The sequence below is a fragment of the Astyanax mexicanus genome, chromosome 11, assembly GCF_023375975.1.
Source record: "Astyanax mexicanus isolate ESR-SI-001 chromosome 11, AstMex3_surface, whole genome shotgun sequence".
NCBI classification, from domain to species: domain Eukaryota; kingdom Metazoa; phylum Chordata; class Actinopteri; order Characiformes; family Acestrorhamphidae; genus Astyanax; species Astyanax mexicanus.
The window spans coordinates 42646571-42672616 of record NC_064418.1 but is presented as its reverse complement, the minus strand read 5'-3'; the positions used below and the strand labels follow the sequence as shown (position 1 = coordinate 42672616).

The 26046-nt window shown below is 35.1% G+C and overlaps 1 protein-coding gene and 1 long non-coding RNA gene across 3 annotated transcripts; one reads left to right on the top strand and one right to left on the bottom strand.

Moving 5' to 3' along the window:
• Positions 1–1703: 1703 nt before the first annotated feature.
• On the bottom strand, positions 1704–12043 carry LOC103024562 (cell surface glycoprotein CD200 receptor 1-A). 2 transcript variants are annotated; one of them, XM_022680105.2, is made up of 7 exons: positions 11616–12043; positions 6954–7010; positions 5746–6060; positions 4929–5189; positions 4567–4690; positions 2825–2891; positions 1704–2714 (listed from the first exon to the last, which is right to left on the bottom strand). In XM_022680105.2, exons 1-7 carry the CDS (start codon positions 11683–11685, stop codon positions 2622–2624), a joined length of 987 nt encoding a protein of 328 aa, XP_022535826.2. In that variant the 5' UTR covers positions 11686–12043; the 3' UTR covers positions 1704–2621. The 2 variants fall into 2 exon arrangements, with proteins under 2 accessions (XP_022535826.2, XP_015456712.3); XM_015601226.3 differs by lacking the exon at positions 6954–7010.
• LOC111194876 (uncharacterized) lies at positions 3406–18375 on the top strand. Its single transcript, XR_002651320.2, has 5 exons — positions 3406–3834; positions 4967–5223; positions 5901–5952; positions 15750–15857; positions 16030–18375. It is a non-coding gene; the product is annotated as an uncharacterized LOC111194876 (long non-coding RNA).
• Positions 18376–26046: the final 7671 nt, after the last annotated feature.

Below are 26046 nucleotides of genomic sequence, written 5' to 3'. Positions count from 1 at the left end.
AGCTGATGGTGTAGTAACATGACCCAGGATTTAAATGTGCAATCCTCAGGCCGGTGTGAGCCACCCACTTTTAGCAAATAAGTCCAAGTAAAGACCCGGAAGATCGAAAAAAATTATATAGTTATATAATGTAATAAGGAAAATGAACAGCCACAACAGCTCTGAGTCATTTTTAATCCATTATCATTAAGTAATGGCATAATTATTGTCTGCGGAGCAGAAATCGATTTATGTTTACTTTACTATCTTTTTTATTGCTCTCCATCAGTCTCTTTTGCAGCCAATTTTAGACTCAGAAAGTTCAGAGGGGATACAGTGTAGGTGTAGGTTACAGACTATCTGTATTTTTGCATCAAAGTTTGCAAAAAAGCCTTTATACTCTGCTAACAGTGCTCTGCAGATTATAAAAGAAGGAGCCACGTGACTTTCAGAGGGGAACAGTCAGAGGAAGGATGTCAGATGGAACCCACATAAAGAGGAAAAAAGTTAAAAAAAGAAAAAAATGCAAACTGAACAATGTGTTGTTTTTCATATCACTCCTAAAAAAGACTCATCATGACACTCATGTTCACATCATTTAATTAAAGCAATAACAATTTAGCACTATGTGTAGCACCTTAACTTATTCCTTACCATGATATGATTGAAAAAATGATTGATTCTTATTGGTATATATTTTTTATTGTTTATTTGTTAGTAAGCGTAGCAACTGATTCCTTAAGGTTTTGTAAATTATTCCATACTGATTCCATGTTTGTTCTTAATTTAGACACATCCCAGATAATAGAGAAAGTTATAAAAACGTTTAAAAAACGTTTATAAAAAATGTTTAAAAAAAAAACTGCAGAAAGGTTAGCCTGTAAAGTCACAGAAATAATATTTCGGGAATGTTCTGAAAATAATTAGAACATTTATCAGATAACGTTCCAATAGACCAATACTAACATTATGGAAACGTTAAAAGTAACATTCACAAAACAAAAAATGTAAATATTAACAAAAGTTGCGTATGCCATTGATGCATTGACTTTACCAGAACATTTAAGAACATTAAAAGAACATCCAGAAAACATGACAGGCTTAAGATTTTAAGAACGTTAACTGTAATGTACAGAAAACTTTCTAATAACCAAAAATTGTTAGTTGGGATGTTACTTATATCAAGTAATGCGTACTACTTACTGTTACATATATAGAATGTTTTAGTCCTATAAGATAAATTTTACTTGTTATTTAATTTATTTTGTCTTTTTATTTATTCTATTCTCTATTCTTTTTTCATGTATTTTAGTTCCATCACTTTCTTTATAATGTTGGTGTAATTTTAGCTTCTTAATTTTTTAGTCCTCTGTTTCTTTATTTGTCTTTGTATTTATTCATTGTAATCATTTATCTCTTTATTTTATTGCTATTCTTAATTATTTCATTAGCTTATTTTAATTAGTTATTTTATTGTTTGCTAATTTTTCTAATGCTTTACCATTTGTTTTGTATTGTTTTATTTATAAAGTTTCTTATTTTTTCTCACCTGATTAAATACTTGATTTTAAGTAAAAAAATAAATTCAGTCCCTTTAAGCTGTAAATGCTCAGCTGCATTGAAAATGAGGGTTACCCTCAATGTATTACCAAGTGACAATAAATGTTGATTATTACTTATTTTAAAAAAACAAAGGTTAGACGAAACAAACAAGAACACAAATGTAATTACAAGAAAAAATATATTATATACAATATCGTATCTGTGCAAGATATGATGCAATAGATTTGCCTCTGCAGTATTTTAAAAATATATACATCAATCATATATAGACGAAATAAGATTACAGTAGATGTACAATGATGGTCTGCTTCATAAAAAAAAAAAAACATCTCATTGAGCTCAGACTTGAATTTGGATCAGTTTCACTGTTAATCAGAGTGATGTAAGAGTTGTACACTCATTATTGATCCCATATAAGAACCATTTATGGGTCCATAAAGAACCCCAAAAGAGCTGTTTTTTTCCCGTGGCATTGCTTAAAGAACCATTTAAAGCATCTTTATTTTTTAAAACTGTCCACACCTTGCTAACTGAATATATATATATATATATATATATATATATATATATATCCTGAGCAGTAAGTGCAAATATGATCAGCAGGTAACCTCCTAGAGTCTTTCCAAGCTCTTTAACGTCAGGTCTGGCTCAGTTCTGTTCAGGTTTGTGGTTTTGATGTCTTTGTAGTAGCACGGTTCTTCACGCTTCAGTTCTAGAGTCTAAGCCAGCCCTCTGGACGATTCTTCATATTGTGCAGTGAAGGCAAATCCTTCTCTTTCCACTCTACCTTTCGAACTGACTCACTCTGGTTTGCGTTTCTCTCATCAGCGTCTGTTTGTTGGAGGAAGCTCTTTTGAAGGGGTTTCATTAGTCTTTTGTTTCCAGCCGTATTAGTGTACACACACACTTACACACACTTTTTGTCCACAGAGTAGGTGTGCAGCAGTGAGTGCTGCATGCGTCATCTTTATCTGTACACCTTACTCCACTCTGCACTGTATAATCATCAATCATAATCTGCAGTTTCATCAGATTGTGTAAGACTCTGTAATTTGTGTGTGAGAGAGAGAGTGTACAGATCAGGCATTGAAAAGTTCAGCAGATGAGTTGTAGATGGAGTTGACCCTCTGCACGTAGCTGGCGTAGGGCTCCACTTCTTCAGGATCACGAGGCTGAAGTAAAAGATTCAACATCATCAACAGTTTGTTCCACCTCATACACTTCTTTTACATCATATCAGAGAAGAGGAGAAATTTTATTTGTTATAAGTAATTAATCTTACCTGTGGTGTTTTTTCTTCTCTTGCAGGTGTTGGGATTTGAGGTGTGCAGCAAAGCTTTCTGAATACACTGCAAATAAGATCATAAATAAGATGATTATTTAGGGGCCCAGGGCTATTTGTTTAAAACAGCCTTTTTTAACATGGTCACACTTAGGCCTGTCACAATAATTACAGTATCTGCTGCAGTATCACACAATATGTGCACTCCCCTCCAAAAACACTAAAACAGTAAATCCAGTCCTTTATTTCTGGTGCCTGAAAATATATTTTTTAATTAAAAGTTATTTTAAAACACTAATCATTATATTAAAAAAAACTAAGACATTATTTTGAGATACTAAGCAATTTTTTGTAGATATTAATTGAGATACTATATCATGTTTTTGATATACTAATCATTATATTCAGATACTAAGTCATTATTTTGAGATACTGAGCTGTTATTTTGAGATAATAAGCCATTATTTTAATATACTAAGTCATTATTTGGAGATATTAAGTCGTTTTGAGATATCAAATTATTATTTTGAGATATTAAGTCATTATATTGAGATACTAAGTATTTATATTGAGGTACAAAATCATTATTTTGAGATGCTAAGTCATTATTTTGCCATACTTAGTTGTTATTTAGAGATATTAAGTTGAGATACTATGTAATTATATTGCGTGGGCAGCTAGTTAGCAAGTCAGCATTTACTGCTTCAGACACAAGCATAACCTAAGAATGCTAATGCTAACCTAGCCTTTTTCAGCTGGTGCTTTTTCAATGGTAAACAGTCAGTCTGGTTTGTAAAGAGGTAGAAACTAATACTAAGTGTAAAGATTGATGTTAAAAGCTTTATTTTCATCAGTTTATTTTTAAAGAGATTAGTAATGAACTTCAGCTTGGTGTTTTTTAGCTTCCTGTTGACATTTTGTGGTTTTGTTCTGCTTCACTACACAGATAGCTAACGCTAGCTACACTGCTATGGAGAGATAAACACTGGGCTGGGTTGCAACATTTTGTTGTAAGTAACTTCTTAAGTTTGTGTCTCTATCATTTTACTAAATCCAGCGATCCTTTTACTAAAAAAAAGTGTTTTATCACAGTAAGAAAAAAAACATGAGTGTGCTGCTTTATTAATTCAACAAAAAATATATTTTTTAAATTTTGTATTAACATTTAAAACTGGGTTAAGGCTCTTATGAGTTAAAATGCTGATATAATATAATATCTAATAAATGCTGATAATATAAATGCTAATAATTATTGCAATTGTAAAACGTTCAGAGGAACAAAAAGTAGAGCTTTTGAAAGTAGTATAACATTTGCTAAAAATAAAAAAACAGCAGCATATTATTGTGATAATAGTTACAATACTGTGATCATTACTATAATAAAAATGACAGTATTCTATCCCTGCTAAATGCATATTGTAAAATTTACTACAGCAACTTACTGTCACGAACATGTTAGTGTAGATATCACAGTGTTCTTTTTGGAATGTTTATGGTAAATGTTTTGTATTAAACCTCATAGAAACTGTTATATCTAGCCTCTCCATTTGTTACAAATGATCCCACCTATGCATATTTTTAACTTAAGTGTTCTCAAGATTCTTTGATTTTGTTTGTAGCCCTAATGTGCAGATTAAAATGATTAATTTCAGGTAAATGCATTTAAACCCTACATACGACTTTGTGTAAATGTGTATTATACACCCAACTGAATCAGCTTTTTACATTTGTGACAATCCTACCTTAACTGTCCAATTTTTTCTCGCATGATGTAGAGAGCGGTCAGAAAAGTAACGGTGATGCATGTCACACAGACACCCAGAAGAATGAAAGGCCATGCAATAGAGAAATCTGGTGTTTGTCGATCTAGGATAAAAGGAAAAAGTAAATTCCAAATCAATCAAATGTTTTAAAGCAGTTTACATTTTCTCAACATTTGTTTCCAACTTATTTTGGAATAAATTCAGCTACGAAATATATAATATACAGCTACTTATTCATTTGAAATGAATGAGGAAAATAAAATATTACAAAAAAAAACAGCAGAAGGCATGTGTGTATGCTTCCTCAAGATGTTGCCAGTGCATGTCATGTAAGTGCCTACCCTGGAAGGTGTTGAATTGAATCTCTTCCTTGTTGCAGGAGCTGGAGGGGACTACGCAGGTCAATTCAATGGGAGATGCCTTATGAGGCAGCTGTAAACGGCTCGTCACTGTAAAATTTATAGATGAGTTTGTTCTGGGTGAGGAGACGTTCCACGGGGTTTTCCAGTAAATGGAAGCTGCTGGTTTACCCTGAGCTCTACAGACGGCAAAAGTGTGACCATCCTTATCCTTTTCCAGCCAGCCAGTCAGAGTCAGACGGTCTAAAGGATGATCAGAGAGAGACTTTTTAACAAGGTAAATTTGATTCTTTTGGCATCAACAGAACAGGATGAAACAGTGATAAACTCAAGATAGCAGAAAGACAAGTATGATAATTGCTAAATAGTAAAAATCTTTACTATTGTGTCCAGCAATCACATGACAATTGTAATACTTATCCTTCTGCTGTTTGCGTAACTCTATATTTCAAGAGACAGAACTTTAAAGCTTATTAAAGTCTTGCTTTTTTCTCAATTAAGCCTGAATTAGACATTTATAAATTATTGTTCAATATGCATTGCACTTTATTTGGTGTGATCTTTAGTAGTGCATAATTAGGGGTCTGTTAGGTGGAAATCATTAATAATTGCTGTAACAGACAATAAACACATTGTTACAACAATTGAGCATTAAAATGACCTAAAATCTGTATAATATTTCATTTTTATATGCACCTTGTGTTCAACCAACATATCAAATGGACATCACATTAAGTGGAAAGATCCTTATGAAAAAATAGGATTCTTTAAATGAATTGTTTAGTGCTAGTGTGCTTACCACATGTAGACACATTAATTGTTTCTATAAAGCCCCCAGCTTGGTAAGACATGTCACAGATGTAACGGCCTTCATCTTTGCTTGAAAACTGAGGGATGAACAAGCTGTAGTTTCCACTTGTACTTTCATTGATTATCTGCTTTCCATCCGTACAGTTGTTAAAGGCAGGGTCGCTTGTGGACACAGAGATATAACAGTTCTTCTCTTGTGAGTAGATTTTCCAGATTACATAAAGCATCTTATTCCATGCTACCTTTTTATTGGTACAGAGTAAAGTTATGTTGTTGCCCATTTCAACACTCTCATTCCTGGAACCTGTAAAATGCAATAAATACAGTTTAGTGATGTGAATTACTGTCAAATAACTAAAAAACACAACAAATCACATATGTAATATGCCAATATATGTACAGTGTACTTATTTTTTATATGCTTCAACTGTGTGTGTGTGTATGTGTGTGTGTATATATATACACACACACAATCCGCATCTCCATAAATGTTGTCATCAGGGGGAAGCATTAAGTGCTGTAAGATTTTGCAGGAAACCACTGCACTAACGTCGGACGTGATATAACACAGTGGACCAACACCGGCAGATGACATGTCTCTCCAAACCATAACTGATTGTGGAAACTTCATTGTACTTAGCCAATTGTGTGCCTCTCGTCTCTTCTTCCAGACTTTGGTCCCTTGATTTCCAAATGAAATAATGAAATGCAAAATTTACTGATAGTCAGTGATGGTTTGGAGAGACATGTCATCTGCTGGTGTTGATCCACTGTGTTTTATCAAGTCCAGTGTTTATATCAGTGCAGTGTTTTCCTGGAAAATCTTATATCACTTTATGCTTCCCTCTGCTGACAATGTTTATGGAGATGCAAATTTCATTTTTCAGCAGGACTTGACACACTGCCCACACTGCCAAAAGCAAAAATTGGTCTTGGTGTGTAATACATATACTATATATATATATATATACAAATTGTTCCCGCCTTGTTATAGTTCTGCACTTTGGGAGTTATCTTTTCCTTTCTTGTGAGACTGGTCTTATCCATTGGTACACATGTATAAAAGGAAATTTGTCATTTCCCTCCCCAACCAGAAAATAGCATATGACATTAAGATGCTACACAAACAGTTAGTTCTAACTGTGGACAGTCCAGGTCTCTAATGTCATTAATACCAGTGTTAGTTTTGTTTATTACCTTCAGAAATTTCAGAAGTTGTTTTGTTAGACGCTGGAAACATTCTGACAGCTTCTCCTGAGAGTTAAGAGTTAATAGAGTGTTAGTAACAGGTTAATACACATGCAGTATTGTTCCATATCTGATTCAGTTATGTACTGTTATTCACATTGTAAAAGTTACTCATTGGAAATGAGAATGATTAGTTTGTGTCAGTGGATTCCAGGGATGCTCTGTTAGTCAGACACTGACAATGACAATTAAAAGAGTCTGGTTAGTCAATTTAAAGAACACCTGAAAACTCAGAATCTAAAATAAAACACAGTATTATGCATTATAACTGACATAACACTAAACACATATAAATACAGCTCCTCTTCAACAGACAGAATACCAAACACGCATAAATATAGCTCTCCTCAAACTGACAGGATACCAAACACACACAAATACAGCTCCCCTCAAACCGACAGAATACCAAACACACAAATAGAGCTCGCCTCAAACTGACAGAATACTAAACACACACAAATACAGCTCCCCTCAAACTGACAGAATACCAAACACACACAAATACAGCTCCCCTCAAACTGACAGAATACCAAACACACACATACAGCTCCCCTCAAACTGACAGAATACCAAACACACACAAATACAGCTCCCCTCAAACTGACAGAATACCAAACACACACAAATACAGCTCCCCTCAAACTGACAGAATACCAAACACACAAATACAGCTCCCCTCAAACTGACAGAATACCAAACACACACAAATACAGCTCCCCTCAAACTGACAGAATACCAAACACACACATACAGCTCCCCTCAAACTGACAGAATACCAAACACACAAATAGAGCTCGCCTCAAACCGACAGAATACCAAACACACAAATACAGCTCCCCTCAAACTGACAGAATACCAAACACACACAAATACAGCTCCCCTCAAACTGACAGAATACCAAACACACACAAATACAGCTCCCCTCAAACCGACAGAATACCAAACACACAAATAGAGCTCGCCTCAAACCGACAGAATACCAAACACACAAATACAGCTCCCCTCAAACTGACAGAATACCAAACACACATATACAGCTCCCCTCAAATTACCAGAATACCAAACACACAGATAGAAGCTCCCCTCAAACTGACAGAATACCAAACACACACAAATACAGATCTCCTCAAACTGACAGATTACCAAACACACAAATACAGCTTCCCTCAAACTTAAAGAATACCAAACACACAAATACAGCTCTCTTCAAACTGACAGAATATCAAACATAAATTTCGACTCCCCTTAATCCGACAGAATACCAAACACACAAATACAGCTCTCTTCAAACTGACAGAATATCAAACATAAATTTCGACTCCCCTTAATCCGACAGAATACCAAACACACAAACACAGCTCCCCCTCAAACTGACAGTTACAGTAATCAAAATGCCATCTCGTTCCACTGTACTCAGGTTTGAGGTCACACGACTTATTCAGACTCATGTTTTCAGTTTCACGTTCACGGTGGTCTAAAAAAAAAAAAAGCAAACAAACAAAGGAAACCTCAGTTAGTTCCCCCCGAGAATCCCCCCGAAGAGGAAGACAGCTGCGTCACGGGTAACATGCACACACACACACACATGCACCTCTACCGTGTGTGTACATAGACCTGAGGAAACAGCCTGTGCCAAATCTGGCATAATGGCATCCCTCCTCCTCGCAGCATGGCAAACGTTCCTTCCACTGTGGGTGAAACTATGCCAACAGGTGTCCCTTTTTTACACCACAACCCTAAATCATTTCTCTTCAGTTCAGCCACACGGCTAGTCTAGGAAGAATGATTCACCCACCACTTTCAGTGCACTCTGAATGCTATATTTAGTGTGCAGAATTAGTGCAGATTATGGCAGAAAAGTGCAAATCAACACACAGCTTTTCTAGACCTTAAAGATAAGTACTGGTAAAATTGTCTATTGAAAACTACTGTAAATCTAATTAGCAGGATCCTGTTACTACCTAACACCAGGTGTGAGCATAGACATTATTATTGAGGAGACCAACCACTCATTGAGGTATGACTGGAAGCTCTCGTAATGTTCTCGTAAACCTCATCATCCGTTCAAGGATAAAGCTCCGCCCTTCTGCGAGAAGCTGTGAGTGATGGAGGGTCAGCGTTTTAGTGGGAAAGCCCCCTTATATGAGGAGATCTGCGCAAGCGCAGTAGCCATACCAAGCCGAAAAAATAAATGTTTTTTTTATTATTGAGCCACCTGTAAAATGATTTAAACTATGTTGTTGAAATGGCAATTTAAAATTCGATTTAGAGTATTTTGGTCTCCTCCCATTCCCTTTATAGTGTGGGCTAGAAGATTAGTGTTTAAAACCTCCCAGTATTGAGCTGGGGATCAGTGGAACTGTGTTCTCTAGAAGTGTGGAGCTCCAGCAGATACTTCTAGGATGGATTTGAGAAGTTAAGGATGAGGTTTGATGTGGCTGGGTGGTGATTGTCTAACATCCTGACCTCACTAATGCTTTTGTCACCAATTGCAATCAAATCCTCACAGCAATGCTCCAGAATCTAGTATGAAGCCTTAGCTGGAGAGTAGAGACAGATACTCCAACAAATGTAAGATAAACTCTTTTTAACTACGCTTGATTTCAAAAGAAACAATGAATAAGCAGTTGTCCCAATACTTTTCTCTTTAAAGTATCTTAGAATGTACATGATGTAAAGAGGACTGTGCAAAACATTATCTAATGTTATAAATATTCGAATAAGTCATTGCAATATAAGATTTCGCTTTAGATTTGGCACGTTAATGGGTCTGACCTATGAGTCTAAACTATGAAAGTTTGCATTGCTGTGCAAGTTAACGATTAGTAACTGTTAGGGTGTAATAAAAGTCACAGAGCATAAAGGGTTAAACATAAAAGGTAAAGACTTTTAATCATTACACAATGATCCAAGTAGCATATTGTTGCTGTCCAATGAAAAACAAGTATCTCCATTTTTGTATATTTTTTTTCTACATAATTTGAACAGACAAACTGTCCCTCACACTGTGCCAAATTTATTGATGAACACACCGATAGAAATACTTCAAAATGACCTGAAATAACCTTTTTTTTTTTACATTGACTTCCATTTAAAGTTTAGAAGTTTTTTTTCTCTCTCTTGTAAAGTTGCTGTTTTATAGATACTTGTTTTTAATTAGACAGCGACAATATAGATATCCAATAACCAATAAACTTTATTTTACATTGTGAGAAATGAGAGAAACGGGTAACATTTTACAATAAATGTCACAAATAACAGTACTTAAGACAGTAAATAAGTAAAGTCTTATTATTAAAGTCTTATCTTATAGTCTAATTATTAAATGGCACTAGCTAAGATATTATTAAGCATTAAAAAAATTATTGCTTAAGAATATTGTGGGTTATAATAGATTAAAACATAATTTAAAGGAAATTGCAATGATTAATTATGTATTAACTAGGGTCAGTTATTAAATAACCTCAGATTATAGTATAGGGATCTGTACCCAATACACAATGTATATAATCTCTATTTTATAGTGTGATAGATTAGGTCTGATAAGGTTTACATTTAAAAAGCTTCAGCAGAAAGTATTTTTTATGGGAATTAAATATTCTTTCTAGAGTACTACATGTGCACGCCATGGACCATTTACTATAAACTATTTTTTCTGTAGTAATATATATGTCTTATAGGATTATAGAAAATGTCTATCATGAACTTTTATTATGAAGAGAGAATAATTAGGGCTATTTACTGGATTTAATGGAGTGCAGTATTTAAAGCATTAAATCACTGTATTAAAACATAATTTATATGTGTATCATCACTGTCTCACAAAAAAAAAATACTGGATAAAGAAAAATCCTTCTTAACTTTAAAAAAAATTCAGTGTAAAGTATTTTCAATTGGTCTATTTGTAATAAAATTTAAAATAACATTATATAAAATCTGGAAATATATAAGGTTCTAGAAGTTCTCTATACCCAATATGTACATATCCAAGAACTTTCTTCTGACCAAGAACATAAGAGTAACCTACATTTTTGAATTGTTAGAAAGGTTTAGGATTAAAGAACCTCAGCATGAGATAATGGTCTCTTTACCATTTATTGTTTAGGAATCGTTATATTTTAAGACTGTGCAATATTAGGTCTAATAGGGTTAAATAATTCTGACTTACTGGCTGTTTAATTATACAATAATAAATGTGGCTGTTTGACTGGATTTTTATTAAAGTGCAGTGCATACAATTTTAATTTATTGTATTAATATCTTGCATATTTATTTTGCTTTGGATGCACCAACCTTTAAAATGCCTAAAAATAAAATGTGAGGTTGGATTATTTGTATTATATTATGTATTTAAAATTAAATTTAAAACACCTTCTTCTACTCTATTTAAATTCAGTTCAATCCAATTCCAGTTTTTACTGCATGTATAATAGAATATTATGTGCATTAATATTTACATATTAATATATAATAGAATGTAAAGAGCAACTACCAAATTACCGTATGTCAAAGTGAAAAAAAGAAAGCTTTTCTACATTAATGTGTATAGATTCTCTGTTGTGAATGTAATTTGAAGTAAAAATAGAGAATAAAAAAACAAGATTATCCAACCTGATGTGCTATGTATCGTAAAGCAGACGGCCAGAACCAGCACAGCTCTCAGCAGCCGTGTATTCTCCATGGCTTTACAGCTGAAAGCTGAATTTAAGAATTCCTCTTCTCTTTTTCTTCGTCTTTCTGTTGATTTCTTTGGCTCTGTAATCAGGTAGTTCTCAGTGTCAGTAGCAAATATATGGCCTTTTTCCTCCACTGAATCCGCTGCGCTTCGGATTTACTCTCTGTGGTGGTGCTCGGCTCAGTCAGCAGAGTTGGCGCCGCACAGGTCTTTGAGTCTGGTTCTTGGTTATGGTCCTGGAGCTTCTGTAAATCTCTAAACACTGAACTGAAGTTCTTCTGTCTCTGTCCTTCTGAGTCTGGCTTGTTTGTTCCCTTAGCTTCTGATTTTCTCTGCACTGTAACACCCCCTTCATAACTTCTCTCATACAACTCCTACATATGACAGTGTCAACTTCCTGCACCTTAAACCACCACAGTCACATGAACTTTTTCCTAACAGCAGTGCTCCACTATCTCCCTCCCTTCTAGTGTTTAGAGTGAGAGGCACTTGACATGATTCCATTAACTATATTACCATTCAATATACAAATTGTTTTTAATTATTAACTGCAAATTCCACTAGGTAACATTTATACTGATCTAATTTCTAATAAACTTTATGACTTTATGATTTAAAGTCTTAGAAATATACAGAACGTGCCAAGTGAATTTCACAAATATAGAAAAACTTTTCAGTTGTTGCTAGAACCATTTTCTCCATTTAAAAACCTTCTAATAGATGGTAGAATATGTTTAGCTATCTGCAAAGCCTTCCAAAGATTGCCTAAATCATTCAGGCTATCTAAAGAGCTGTCCCTTGGTCAGTAGAGCCAATTGCCTTCCACTTGTGGCCTTTCAGTTGTTTTAGCCATCTGCCACCAATGATTGGTAGTAGTGGTGGGCGATATGGCTCTAAAATAATATCACGATATTTCATGTTTTTTTTTCTTTTCGGGATAACGATATTCTTGGCGATATGGCAAAACACTGAAGAAAATAAAATATCTCAAGAACACACTACTGCAAAAAATGAAAACATGAAAAACTAAATATCATTATTGCATACGACATGATATGGCACACCCCTAACTAAGGTACTAAAAAAAAAAAAAAATAGATTAGATTTAAGATTTGTAATAGAAGTCAATGATCCAGAATGTCGTGATACTAATACTACACTTCAAATATCTCCATGTATCCAAGATTTAAGTAAAATAAATCATACTGCACAGATATAATCTTTCTCTAGTAGATATATAATGGGAAATGAGAACAGTGTGAATTATTCTTTTGCTAAAAACAGTAAAAAAAAAAAAAAAGTAGTACCCTGATGTGATATTTAGGGGTGGGTGATATGGCACCATATTTCAGGGTAAAATATCGTTCACGATATTCACAACTGTTGGCGATATTATTGTGTACGATATGATATGGCACACCCCTAATTGGTAGAACAATTTTTGGTTATTTATAGAACCTCCCATGATTGGTATATTCACTTTTGTCTATATACACAGTATATATACCAGCGTTAAATCACTGGTTAACACTGAGAGTGTTAACATCTGTAAAACCATCTGTAAAACCATTTTTGGCTAGTGATTGAAAGAGTCATCATTTATAGAAACTTCCAATTGTAGGCTTTCATTGGTTAGTAGAACCAATTTGGATATGTAAATAACCTTTAAATGCTTGATAAAACAGTTTTACCATCTAAAGGTAGTTCTGCAAGTGTTCACAAAAAGCTTTGCAAAGTGAAATTTAACAAACAATTTCAAAAAATGTCTTTGTTGATCATAAATGCGAGTTAACAAAGTACTTTGCATCCCGAACCTTTTGAGAAACACACCCCTGATTGGTAGAACAGTTTTTGGTAGAACTGAATTTTTCAGTGGTCAGTAAACCCTTTTTGGCTAGATTTTTTTTTACTTTGGTGGAACCATGTTATGCTATTACATAACCTTTACTATTAACTAGGGCTGTCACTATTAAAGCGTTAACGCATTCAATTGATTAGGATTTTTTTTCTTAAGAAATTAATTACGCCACCAAGTTTTAACCCCAACTTCCTCCATAATCTGCCCCGCCCCCGCCCAACATACAGATTTTTTTTCTGGAGCGATTCCTTTGTGGTACATATATTTATTTTTAATTAAGTTAAACAGCTGATAAGGCACAGTTTAATTAGATATATTAGCAAGATAGTACACTGCTATGAACAAACGCTGTCTCTACTGTTCATGCTGTTTACACATAAGAGCATGGTGTGTACTACGTTCACTGCTCGCAGCTGTGTCACTCCAATTGCTATGTGGACATCTGCGCTGCACATCCCAATAAAAACACTGTTCGAAAACGCAGCACTTTAGAGTTCTGTGTCAAAGCAGCTTCACACTGCTCAGAAATATGCATGGGAACACAGAATCTTGCTCCTGTGTTAGACAGCTGTGGAACAAGTGCGATTAATTGCAGTTAATCACAGAATATTGTTGTGATTAATCTAATGTAATTTTTTCATCGATTGACACCACTACTATTACCACATTGTAGCTGTCTACAGAGTCGTTCAGTGTTTAATAGAACCATTTTTAGTATCTACAGAATCTGCCAATAGCTGGTAAAAGCAGTTTATTCTATATGCTATTTATAGAACATCTAAATGAACCATTTAAGGCTATCTACTTACTTTTAGTGCTTTAGTATACCCAATCCATAAGTCTTCTTTTTGCTATTAGATTATTTTGGCCATCAACAGAACCTTTTAATGATTGGTTGAACCATTGATGGTAAAACCTGTGGCTGAAGGAAGCCAGAGTGAGTTCGACCCCAGGTTTGGGCTGGATAGTGTTTTTCCTTGATATAAGAAAAATATTTTTTGTAGACTTAACTTAACTTAACAATTCTTACGAATTTAAAACTTCTTCAATAAACTAAAACTATGCAGTTCTTCAGATGCAGAGTGTTCTTTTACAGCTTACGAAACTAAAACTAAACTGTAAATCCAAAGTTTGAGCTCAATTCAAGCTCACTGCAAACTTTAGCAATCAGAATGTGAAACCTTACAGATATTTTTTTTTGTGCAGCCTAGTTTCACTGGTTTCTGTGTGGGCAGAAGATGCAGTCAGTGCAGTGTGCAAGCATAAAGTGTAGATGGGTTAGTAAGCTGTTCTGGGACAAAGGACTCTTATATTTCTGCTCTCTGTTTCATTCTTTTTTTTCAGTTATGTTTAAGTGATGAATTTGCAACAAGATATTTTTTGTCAATTTGTCAGTGCTTTAGCGTCCCAATGTTTTTTTTTTGCCTATTTTTTAATAAAGTTTAATAAAGTAAAACATGAAATATATTGGGTTCATACTGTCTACAGTATAATTAAAGTCAAGATATGAAAAGTCATTTATGAAACACTACTGTCACAAAATTTATTATGGGGTTCTAAAATGTTTGTGTTTTTTATTAAGAATGACAAAAGGAGCATACTGACGTATGCCTACAGCCCAGTGCAAATACAAATTTACACATGATAAAAGGTGTTATATATATTATGTTATATATTATGAAGTAATTTAGATGTGTGAGTGTAATTAACCTTCTTTCACACTATAACAGAACCGACCACATAATGTGAAATGTCTAAAGTCATCAAAAGCTTGGTATTTAGCAAAATTCAAACAGAAAAGGGATATTTATGCCAAAAATTATAATTTTCATTTGTTCCTAACAGCTCTTATCAGAGTGGGGTATGACCTTATAGCTCAAAACAGAAGCTTTCAGAACTCCAGACTAAAGTTTCCAAACTTCTCCCTATTTTATTACAGTCTCATCTCGACTCATATCATTTGCTGATTGTATGATCTGATCACACATAATATAGTAATATTGTACAGATTGCAGATATTTAGAAATTTTAAAGGAGATACAATGATTATGAATTCTTAACAGAATACAGTGTTTAAAAGCCTGCCCATAGAACACCAAAAAAAAATAAAAAATTGGGAAAATATATTTATATAAAAATAAAAGCAGTCCAAATCATACAAGTAGAGTTCTGTTGATAAAGTGAAAGTTGATGAATTGCTTTTAATTTACAGACAGGAAGTAACACTTCAAATCTGCATCATGTAGAGAAATGTAGCTGCATAGCTTTGCTGGGTATATGGGAGCATTTCACTTCAAAGTCTAATCAGTACCGAAATCAGGTGAGAAATGTTAAACCGGGTCAAATTTCCTTTATGAAATTTTCAAGAAATATATTTTGATATAGCATGCCAAAATGACAATTCAACACTAATGATTATTCTCTCTCTCTCTCTCTGTGCTTGTGTGTTTGTTTGTTTGTTTGTTTGTTTGTTTGTTTGTTTGTTTGCATAGGACTGCATTACCAGTAAATAGGTCTGGACAGCAGTCAGTGGAATTTCCTGTCTTTTGCCGGTGACGTAACTGCTGAAGGAAATTTTTCATTATGGAATTGAAATTGTCCAATATAATCTGCCCATGCCTTAGATGAAGTGAGCAGTCATGTGATCATGGTTCTTCTTTACTTTATGGTATTTACCAACTGCTTTAAATATATTCCTCATACTGTACTGTAATTATTTTTTTATTTTATCTTTCTATTTAATATATGTAGGCTTGTGTTTTTTTTATGTTTTTTTATCTTGTACACAAGGGCTATCTTTCCTTGGAGCTTTAGTTAATGCACTAAAAGAATAAGAGGATTGCAGGTCTACATATTAATTGTATGCTCTGTCACTGTGCACTGCAAGCGCCTTTAAAATCAAACATATATTTCTTGTATGTGCAAAATAAGCCTGCTGTTTTTGCACAACACAGACTTTAAAGTCAGGCTAAGTAAGTACTTAATTTAGACTTTTTTTTTCCATCTCAGTTTAATCAACTTATTTTAGTTAAATCCCAAACACATCAGTGAATGGTAATTTGCTGTTTATTATCTGCAGTATAGAACCCCGCCTATTACATGGGGGCATGTCTTCATATTCTCAGACTCCTGAATGGAGAGTTGTGGTATTAATGGGATTTTAACTCAGGGTATATTCTGAAAAAAAAAAAGTATATTTACTTAGAACTCAGTGCAGAACTCAGCGATTATTTGATTATAATGACAACATATTGTGGTGCTGATTATTTTTAATTGTACAGCTAATATCAGTAAGCATGCAGCAAACCAAGCTCTTTTTGAGTTTGTTCGAGAAATATACAAATACCTTCTCAGCATATAACAACAATAAAGAGAGACAGACATTGTGCTTATCACTGAATTCTGCTATACAGTATATTTACACACTCTGAAAAATGGAGGACTCAAAGGGCAATGCTATAAAAAAGCACTTTTGTTCATGCTAAAAGATATAAAAGAATGTATCTATGCAACTGTACTGTTTCGTCATGTAACTCTACACTTAGTTTACATACCTTTTTTATATTAATCTTTATTTTCTGGTATTTCAGATCACATTTACATAAAAAATAAGCTCTGATTTGCTGATTATGCACTTTCCCAAAATTATGGCTATAGGACAAAATGAGTCAGAGCCCTCGGGGTAAGTTTGACCAACAGGCAATCTTACCCACTTTTGTTTACAAGATGTTAAATCAAATATGTAATAAAATATGTGCTAAAATTAGTGTTGCATCCACAATCCACATCCACATAATTTCCATTATGTATTATATATACTTACCAAGAAACTAAGAATTCTTCCCCTTATCAAATCAGCTAATCCTTTTTTGGCAGTGAAATGCATTAATAAAGCCAGCAGCTTCATGAGAGATAGATAGATAGACAGACAGACAGACATGTACTTTAGGAAACATGTACTGTTTAAATTAACCATCAGAATAAAGAAAAACATGATTTTAGTGATTTTGAGTGTGGCATCATTGTTGATGTCAGAAAACATGCTGATGACTTGGAATTTTCAGTCCTTTCATGAGGCTTTGTTAATGTATAACTATTGGTGGAATTAAACATGTTTAATATGTATTTAATAACTGGTTACTCAGTCAGCTGGATCATCTTACCCCTAACATGGGTCCAAATGACTCTCATAAACACTTTTTTGGGGGGGATCTCATAGTTAGGGACACTGCTTGGGTTTTAATTTATTTAAAGTGTGGTTTTCATTATTTTTATTTCTGCCACATTCTCTTATAGTTTCTTATCTAATAGTCAAATTAAGTGAAGCATGGCTAATCTTACCCAACTCTTTTCCATAGTGTGGGTGTGAAAAACCTTTAAGTTGTAAAGACACACACTCACACTATATCTCTATTACAATATGCTTCTTTATTGAGCTAAAAGTGATTCTTCTTTATTTTATTGAGTGCAAGTGCGTGTATGCGTGAACGTGCAGGGCTGTATAATCTGATGAGTCCGGTGCATATTTTGCAAGCCACATGCTTTGTGTATCCGATTATACAGGATGCGGTTTGAGCTGCCCCCCAAACAGCTTTTTTCATTTGTATCGTTCAGCGGAGGCAACGTGAGCGTGGTGAAATGTCACTGATTAGACTGAAACAAACAGAACAAACACAACCACTTATGGCTGGCAAGTTTTTGCTGACATGTGGAAATGCTGTTCAGACCCTCAAAACCACAAGAACAGCACAGTATGAGTCATTAACACCTGTTTTGTTTACAAAAAATGCTCATTTATAATCATTTTTATGTAACAATAATTAAATTGATGCGTGAAACTGTGGTTTAAGATTATTTTGTGAAGAAAAATATAATCTTTTACATTTCAGGCATCATTTATTAGGCATTAAAGCTGCCCTGATTCATTTATTGCTTTTTTGTATTGTATATTGAATTAATTGATTAGATCGATTTAACATGTTGCGAGTTGCACTGATATGTCAAAAGTCATGGGACAGCAGTTTTTAACTTGATCATGAAGTGTTACATCGGGAGACAGTTTGGAAACACCTACTCCTGTATAAGTTGGGAGATGTTATCTTATGAGGGAGACTGAACACTGGCCAGCATGCTTTTGCCGAGACTTGAATTACCAGACTTCTCTGAGTATCATGGTCTGAACGTGGTTGCCAGATTGATGGGATGTTCTATTTACGTTTAAGTTTTGTGGCCATTTACAGTGGTATGAAAATGTTTGGGCACCGCTGATCATTTTCATGATTTTCCTTTATAAATGATTGGTGGTTCAGATCAGCATCTTCAATATATCATATATCATATAGCATATGATCTGTGATATATCATGGGGTGCCCAAATGTATGCACCTGCACTAATTTATTTTAAATAATTAATGCACACTTTCTGTAAATCCTATAAACTTCATTTCACTTCTCACATATCACTGTGTTCGTCTATAAGCTATATGAAATATTTAACTGACATTGCTGATCTGAACAACCGGTGATTTATAAAGGAAAAATCATAAAAATGATAAGGGGTGCCCACATTTTTCATACCCCTGTAACATTCCTTCATCCACAGCCTCACAGAAGGCATTACCACCCACAGTAAACAGCACAGTGGATGGTAATGATCATGACTGGCGAATCTGGTTAAAATTGTCCATACAAACAAAACCGACAAGCGACTCTGGCAGAAATCAAGTTCATATACATTGCAGGAGAACCCACACACATATCCCACAGGGATCCCGTCCAATGATTTTTGGCATACCGGTGTATAATCCAAGTTCAACATGGATGGATGGATGGATGGATGGATAGATAGATAGATTTGCAACTCTTACTCCTTTGTTCTTATGTTTTTTGTTTTTTTTTTCTGTCAGGTTTCAGGAGAACAGAGCTGTTGTTCCCCAAAATACCATCTGATGTTTTTAGGGAAAAAAACTTACTCACAAGAGCTCTGTGTAATACATTCTTATTATTAGGCCTAAAATGCACATGAAGATGAGCTGGCGGCCATGGTTTGAGGAAGTTAAATGCTATTTTTAGATGTGGTTCTCTGTATGGCTAGACAGGAATGCTTTATATGGAATACAGTGTTTTCACTGTAGATTTCTCTGTTAACCTTCATATTTTTTATTCTGGTCAAATTTGACAGATTTTTGGAAAAACATAAATTGTTTATTTAATGTAATTATCATGAGCTTCCATGATATGACCAACACACAACATTAGTTTAGAATGTTTATTTTATTTTATATAAGTTATATTGAACTTAGTTTACCCTGCAATGAACAGATGAGACTATAATAATAATATTCAGGAGGGACGATATAGGTTACCAGGAACAGTAAATGTTTAAAAAAGCAGACTAATATGGGGAACTCTTGGTCATATTGGTTGAGCCATAAATACAGTGCATGTAATAATGCATCTAATGCATGTATAGCATTACATGCCATAGATCTCGTAATGGAGTTGTAGAGGTTCCTAGAGGTGTCCTGTAAAAAAAAAAAAAAAAACTCTTCCGATGCAACTATAATATTCCTTTTACAGTAGGGGTGGAGGGTAGCTCGTCTAATTGCATCCCATATATTGTCAGTCAGGGAGAAGGCTGACAGCGTGGTCCTGTTGGAATATTGCATATCGTCACTGTTTGAACACAAAAACTGTCCCTTACACTGTGTAGGGAATAATACTTTTTTTTTTTTTTTTTTTTTTTTTTTTTACATATTTTAAATTGACTTGGTTTTATCTCTATTATCTCTGATGGTTTTATCTATTAAAGTGTAAAATCATATCAGTCACTTCCAAACAGCAGTAAAAATGTTATTTTGTACAAAAACATGTAAATAGTTTTAAAACAAACGACAAAATCATTGGTATATGTTGACACAAGGTTGTCTGTAATAAATAATCAAGTGTTTGATATAGTTTTAACAATTATATTAATTTTAATTAAATTTATTAATTGAAAAACAAGGCCTACAGGTCATAAAAAGCAAACAGCAAAACCAGTAATATTCAGAAGAACTGAAGCAGATTAAAGATCTGCCACAACATTAGGTGATGATATATTTCTGGTTATTGATTTATAATCAGTAAAATTGGGAAAGTCATTTTTGAATAGGAATTCACATGCTACTACTTAACATGCAATGAACTCTATACATGACTGAGCACTTTATAAAATTGTATTTATTCTTTTAGAGAGATAATTACTGTTGTTGCTTGTTGTGACCAGAAAATTATATCTCTACAAAAATGGAACATCAGTAACCACAGTCTCTGTGCACTACATCTTTAAGTGATGCTCATGATTTAGAGATAATGGTCTCAGTGGTGTGTGGCTTCATTGTGGTCTGGCTTGGTGGTCTCATTTAGATGTCTTTATGACAAAGAGCTGCTCAAACCTCAACTAGAAAACCCACCTGAAGAAAGTGATATTTAGGATATGTATAATGTGCAGGGATCTGTTCATTGAAAGTTTTTTTCTATTCTGGTGTATATGCACTTTATAGACAACACACCTGCTTATTATTATTTTTTTGTTTTCCAAAATCAAGGGAATGGAATAACTGTTGAAATAACTGTCCCTACTGTCTAGGGAAGGCTTTCTATTAATTTTTTGAGCATTGCTCTAAGGAATTGATTTCCAGCACTGATAGTGTTTAGTAAGAGTCAGTAGTAGATAGTAGTAGTAGAGTCAGTATTCTGTATGATCAAAAATCTGACCACAGTAGTCAACAACATTGGTTTGTTTGGTTGACTAGATTGGTTTTCTTGGACATTCCGGTCAACGCCCTTTGGTCTTGTTTGTTACGCTGGTCATACTGACAGTACTGGTCAATAACCTTAACTGTGCTAGTTCAATTCAATACAATTATGTGCTTATTTATTTATTTGTGCTTTCTTTTTCAACAAAAGTTGTCACAAAGTAGATTTACAAAGATACAAGCCTCTTATGATTAAGCACCATGGTGGTGGTGGCAAGAGTGGCAAGGAATACTCCCTCATTAAGAGGAAGAAAGCTCCTCTGGTCGACCCGGACAGTACAAACAAATAAAGCTCTGGAAAAAAATAAGAGACCACTTAAAAACAATGGGTTTCGTTGATTTTACCAAATTGAAAACATCTGGAATATAATAAAGAGGAAGATGGATGATCACAAGCCATCAAACCAAACTGAACTGCTTGAATCTTTGCACCAGTAGTGTACAGCATAAAGTTATTCAAAAGCAGTGTGTAAGACTGGTGGAGGAGAACATGTCAAAATGCATGAAAACTGTGTTCAGAAAAATATTGGTTTCTGAACTTTAATAAATATGAATATGAACTTGTTTTCTTTGCATTATTTGAGGTCTGAAAGCTCTGCATCCTTTTTGTTTTGTCAGTTATTTCTCATTTTCTGCAAATAAATGCTTTCAATGACAACATTTTTATTAGGAATTTGGGAGAAATGTTGTCCGAAGTATATAGAATAAAACAACAATGTTCATTTTACTTGATTCAGAAACTGAAGTGGTCTCTCAATTTTTTCCAGACCTGTAACATAACAAAAACAAAATTGGACAGCTTGGTTATGCTGGTCATAGATTACCGATCTACCACCAGGGGTTTCGCTCGCCCTTTATTGATCCCCTGATCCTAGAATCGCTCCTATCAACCACCTTGGTCTGGTTGGTCGACCAACTTGTTCATTCTTGTGATGCTTATTATACAGGGTAATCACTGTGGTAATGCTTGTTGACCAGCTTGGTCATCCTAGTCATACTTGTCAACCACCTTTGACTTGTTAGTCATGCTGGACATACTGACAAACTCAAGCAAAAACATATGACCCAATTCTAAAAGAATTCTAAGGAGCTAAACCGGTCAACCTGCTTATTTTGTTATTTACAGCAGTTAATAAATGTGCTATAAGTGATGCCATATGGGAACCACCTTTGGATCCATAAAGAACCATGATTCTAATACAGTCTGAAGAGCATTTTAAAGGTCTGAAGAACCTTCACCTGATGAACAAGATCAGAAAACCAGATAGCCTGAGTTAAATTTAGGGTTTCTAATAAACAGTATAGGGTTATCTGTTTAGAACATCAACAATTTCCAGTGTTCATCCACCAGTAATTGTGAGAACACACAAAATGGAGCAGAGCAGAAGTCCCCTAGCAGTGAGACTGTGAAACACTTTCACACTAGAGGTGTGGTGTGGTGTGTGTGTGTGTGTTTCTGTATGTGTGTGTGTGTGTGTCTAGATAGACCTCTCTAGTGAGCACATGAGGCTGTGAGTGGGTGGTTGAGGGCACGTATCCCCACACATTGTTGCTGTTGTTTCCCAGAGCATCAATACAGCGAGGGGGAGGAACTCGTATTAGCATATCAGAGTCTTTTCCCAGAAATGACAAAGCTGTGGAGCAGAGTGCTCATTGCTGGAGTCATCAGTGGAGGTGTGTGTTCAAAAAATGAAAAGACAGGTTAATGTGGAGTTTCTGACAGGTAGACGATGAGTATCCGGATATCAGCATGTCTTATGCTTAAACTCCTAAAGCTCTAGTGTTAGTCTTTACTTAACCAGCTGTATGACAACCAGCATAGTAAATGCTAAATTTGATTAAAATGCTGTTTAGGCAACCATGCTGGTTGTGCCTGGTCAAATAGCTAGGTTTTGTGGGTCCTACTAGTCAATCAGTTTGGTCTTAATAGTCATCTAATTTGTTTTTGCTGGTCATGTTGCTTAATTAGTGTAGTCATATTGGTTTGCAAGCATGATCTAGCTTGGTTTTACTGGTAAGGTTGTTCATGCTTGTAGATTATACTCAAATGATACTCAACAGACCTAATGCTGGTCAACTCTTAGCTGGTTAAACATCATCTAAATGCTACAAACCTAAAAAAAAAAAAAGAAAAGCGTGCAAATAGCTGACCCATTTTCAGACCCATACGCTTCTGATAAGAATGTGAAAACATGATCTTCTGGGTTTAACGATGAAGCATGATGAATAATGTGGTTCGAATAAGAACAGAGGTCTTACTCATCACAGGTCACTTGTTCGTGTGCGGGTGCAAATGTTACAAGAAGTGACTCCGTACATTGCTCTTCTCCAGTCCTGAGGCTGAAACAGATACAAGCGTGGTGGCCCGTCTTAACACTTCACGCTGCGTGTTGTGAGCTCACACACCTACGCTGCAACAAGTGCCTTTAGAAACTACCGTATCTGCTGCTCTGACACTCACCGCATTTGAACCTGAAGCTGCGTTTTGCTGTAAATGGTGTCACCTTGGACAATAAATGCTTTTCTTTTGATGCTTGATTGATTGTTTGCTGTTTGTGCATTTAGACACAGCATGGAAGGTTTAACAAAAAAGGAATTCTTTTAACTCCTTGGACCCTAAATGTAAGCCCACACTTTGCCACTCTTAAATCTTTTTTCATTACTATTAAAATCAATGTCAGTTTCATAGGCCCTGAAATAGAAACCTGTGGGACTCCACGAGATATGCTAAAATATGGTAATATACTGTATGGTATTATTTGGAAAACCAAATTGTAAACAAACAATTCACAATTTTAGGGTTAATAGCTGAATAATAAACCTTAATAAGATTTAAGGCGTTTCTAACATTCCTTAGACCTGGTAATTCATATGTGTCCACTGTAGCATAGGTCTAAGGTCTAAGTCAAGCACCATTCATGCAATCTCATTGAATCATACTTATATCCAGAGGACAACCTTGGCTGGTTGACTAGCATGACCAGTATGGTCATCAATTCATCATGCAGCTTGCTTACAAGCATAGAGTATGTTTTCATCTGGTTGGTAAGATTATTAAACCCCTTAAACCTCATAGACCAGCTTAGACTAGGGGTCGGCAATAGGCGACCCGTGGGCCAGATGTGGCCCGCAAGCATGAAACATCTGGGCTGTGAGGTTGTTTGAACTATAATGAACGAAATGAAAAAAAAAAAAAAATAAAATGCTTCTCTGGTGAGCTTTTGTTTACATACCTCCCCTGTCTCTCTTTGTCGCACTTGGCGTGACTTTAGTTTCCGCACATTCTCGTTTTTCCGCCCGTTTTTTGTGCTCCCTATCTCCTTATAAGGGTGTTTTTCCCCAGCCAGTTCCCCATCCAATTCACTAGCCAGGGCAGCGATAGTGTATTGGACCACGACCTTGACGATGCAGGTATGATCCCGCATGAGGAGCGATGTGTTTATTTATTCATTTATTTTTCCTTTCTTTCTGGGTTGTCCTGCTTTAAGATCAACTGCAATTGGGTTCAACAAGCCTCTGGGCTAGAGAGCTACTAGTATGCAGCACTCCATCCCTTTACACTTCATTTTCCAAAACAGATTTTTTTGAGGTCCGCCATTTAATGACTTGAAAAGAATTCTGGCTCACGTCCAAATTAAGTGCCAACCCTTGACTTAGACCATCTGAAACCAGCTACCAGCACAGGTAAGAGAATGGAGGATTTGGGGTCAAAGCAGCAAAAGTCAGCAAAAAACTGTGTTCTCTGGAACGATGGTGTTCCATCCAATACTTATGGGAAGTTGAGGGGTTAGGGAATAGGGATGAGGTGGGGTGGTGGTCATCCTATGTCCTGACCTTCCCTATGCTCCTTGTGTTGCTCAATGCAAAAATGCAAAACAGTAATGATTAAAAGTCTGGTAGAAAGATTGTGTTGGGCAGTAAAGACAGTTGCATCAATCTGTATTGTGTACAATAGTGTTACAAAACAAATAAATACACTGTAAAATAGAGAAGTGAGTTCCAGCCATGGTAATGGAGGTCCCTCTGCTCAGCCCATTTTTGTGTTCTCTCTGCTCCTAACACACCAGATTCAATTAATCAACTAATGGACAAAAAGTGGTGTTTTAGATCAGGAAACCACTACAATATTTAGGACCAGGGGTGGAAATCACTTCACAAGACTATACACCAATAATCACAGAATAATAGAGACCACACAAAGTAGAATAGATGATGATGTGTGGGATATAGTTTTTATTAGTAGACACTGATAGTAACTAGTCATTTAGTGAAAAAGTAAAGAACACAGCCTGCAGGCCAGAACCAGTTCTGTGGAGGTTTCTGACCAACTAAATAAAATGTAAAAACCATGCCACATTTTGAGTTCAGATGCCTGACAGATATCCAGTTTACCTAACCCCACTAACCTAGTGGCATGAACAGGAAAACCATCAATCTAAGTGTTATGAAAAGTATATAATAAAGCTTTTTTACTGCATTATAATATCTCAAGGCAAGTTTGATGCTTTTTAAATAGGAGTATTGTAATGTGCTTAGTTACTGAGTTTAACTGGGAGCTTTAATGGATGAAATAAAGTAAATAAAGTGTAGTTGCATATTGTAACCTACCATGGAAAGAGGAAATGTGCCATCAGCTGTGTGTGTATGTGCACGTGTGTGTGATACACAGCGAGGAGGAGAACATGGGGGAAATGTAAGATCAAACGATAT

Coding starts and splice junctions, on each gene's coding strand:
- LOC103024562 (XM_022680105.2), bottom strand. CDS start 11,685: ATGGAGAATACACGGCTGCTGAGAGCTGTGCTGGTTCTGGCCGTCTGC. Junction 7,011..11,615: donor TACGATACATAGCACATCAG/GTTGGATAATCT, acceptor CTTAACTCTCAG/GAGAAGCTGTCAGAATGTTT. Junction 5,190..5,745: donor AATTAATGTGTCTACATGTG/GTAAGCACACTA, acceptor ATCATCCTTTAG/ACCGTCTGACTCTGACTGGC.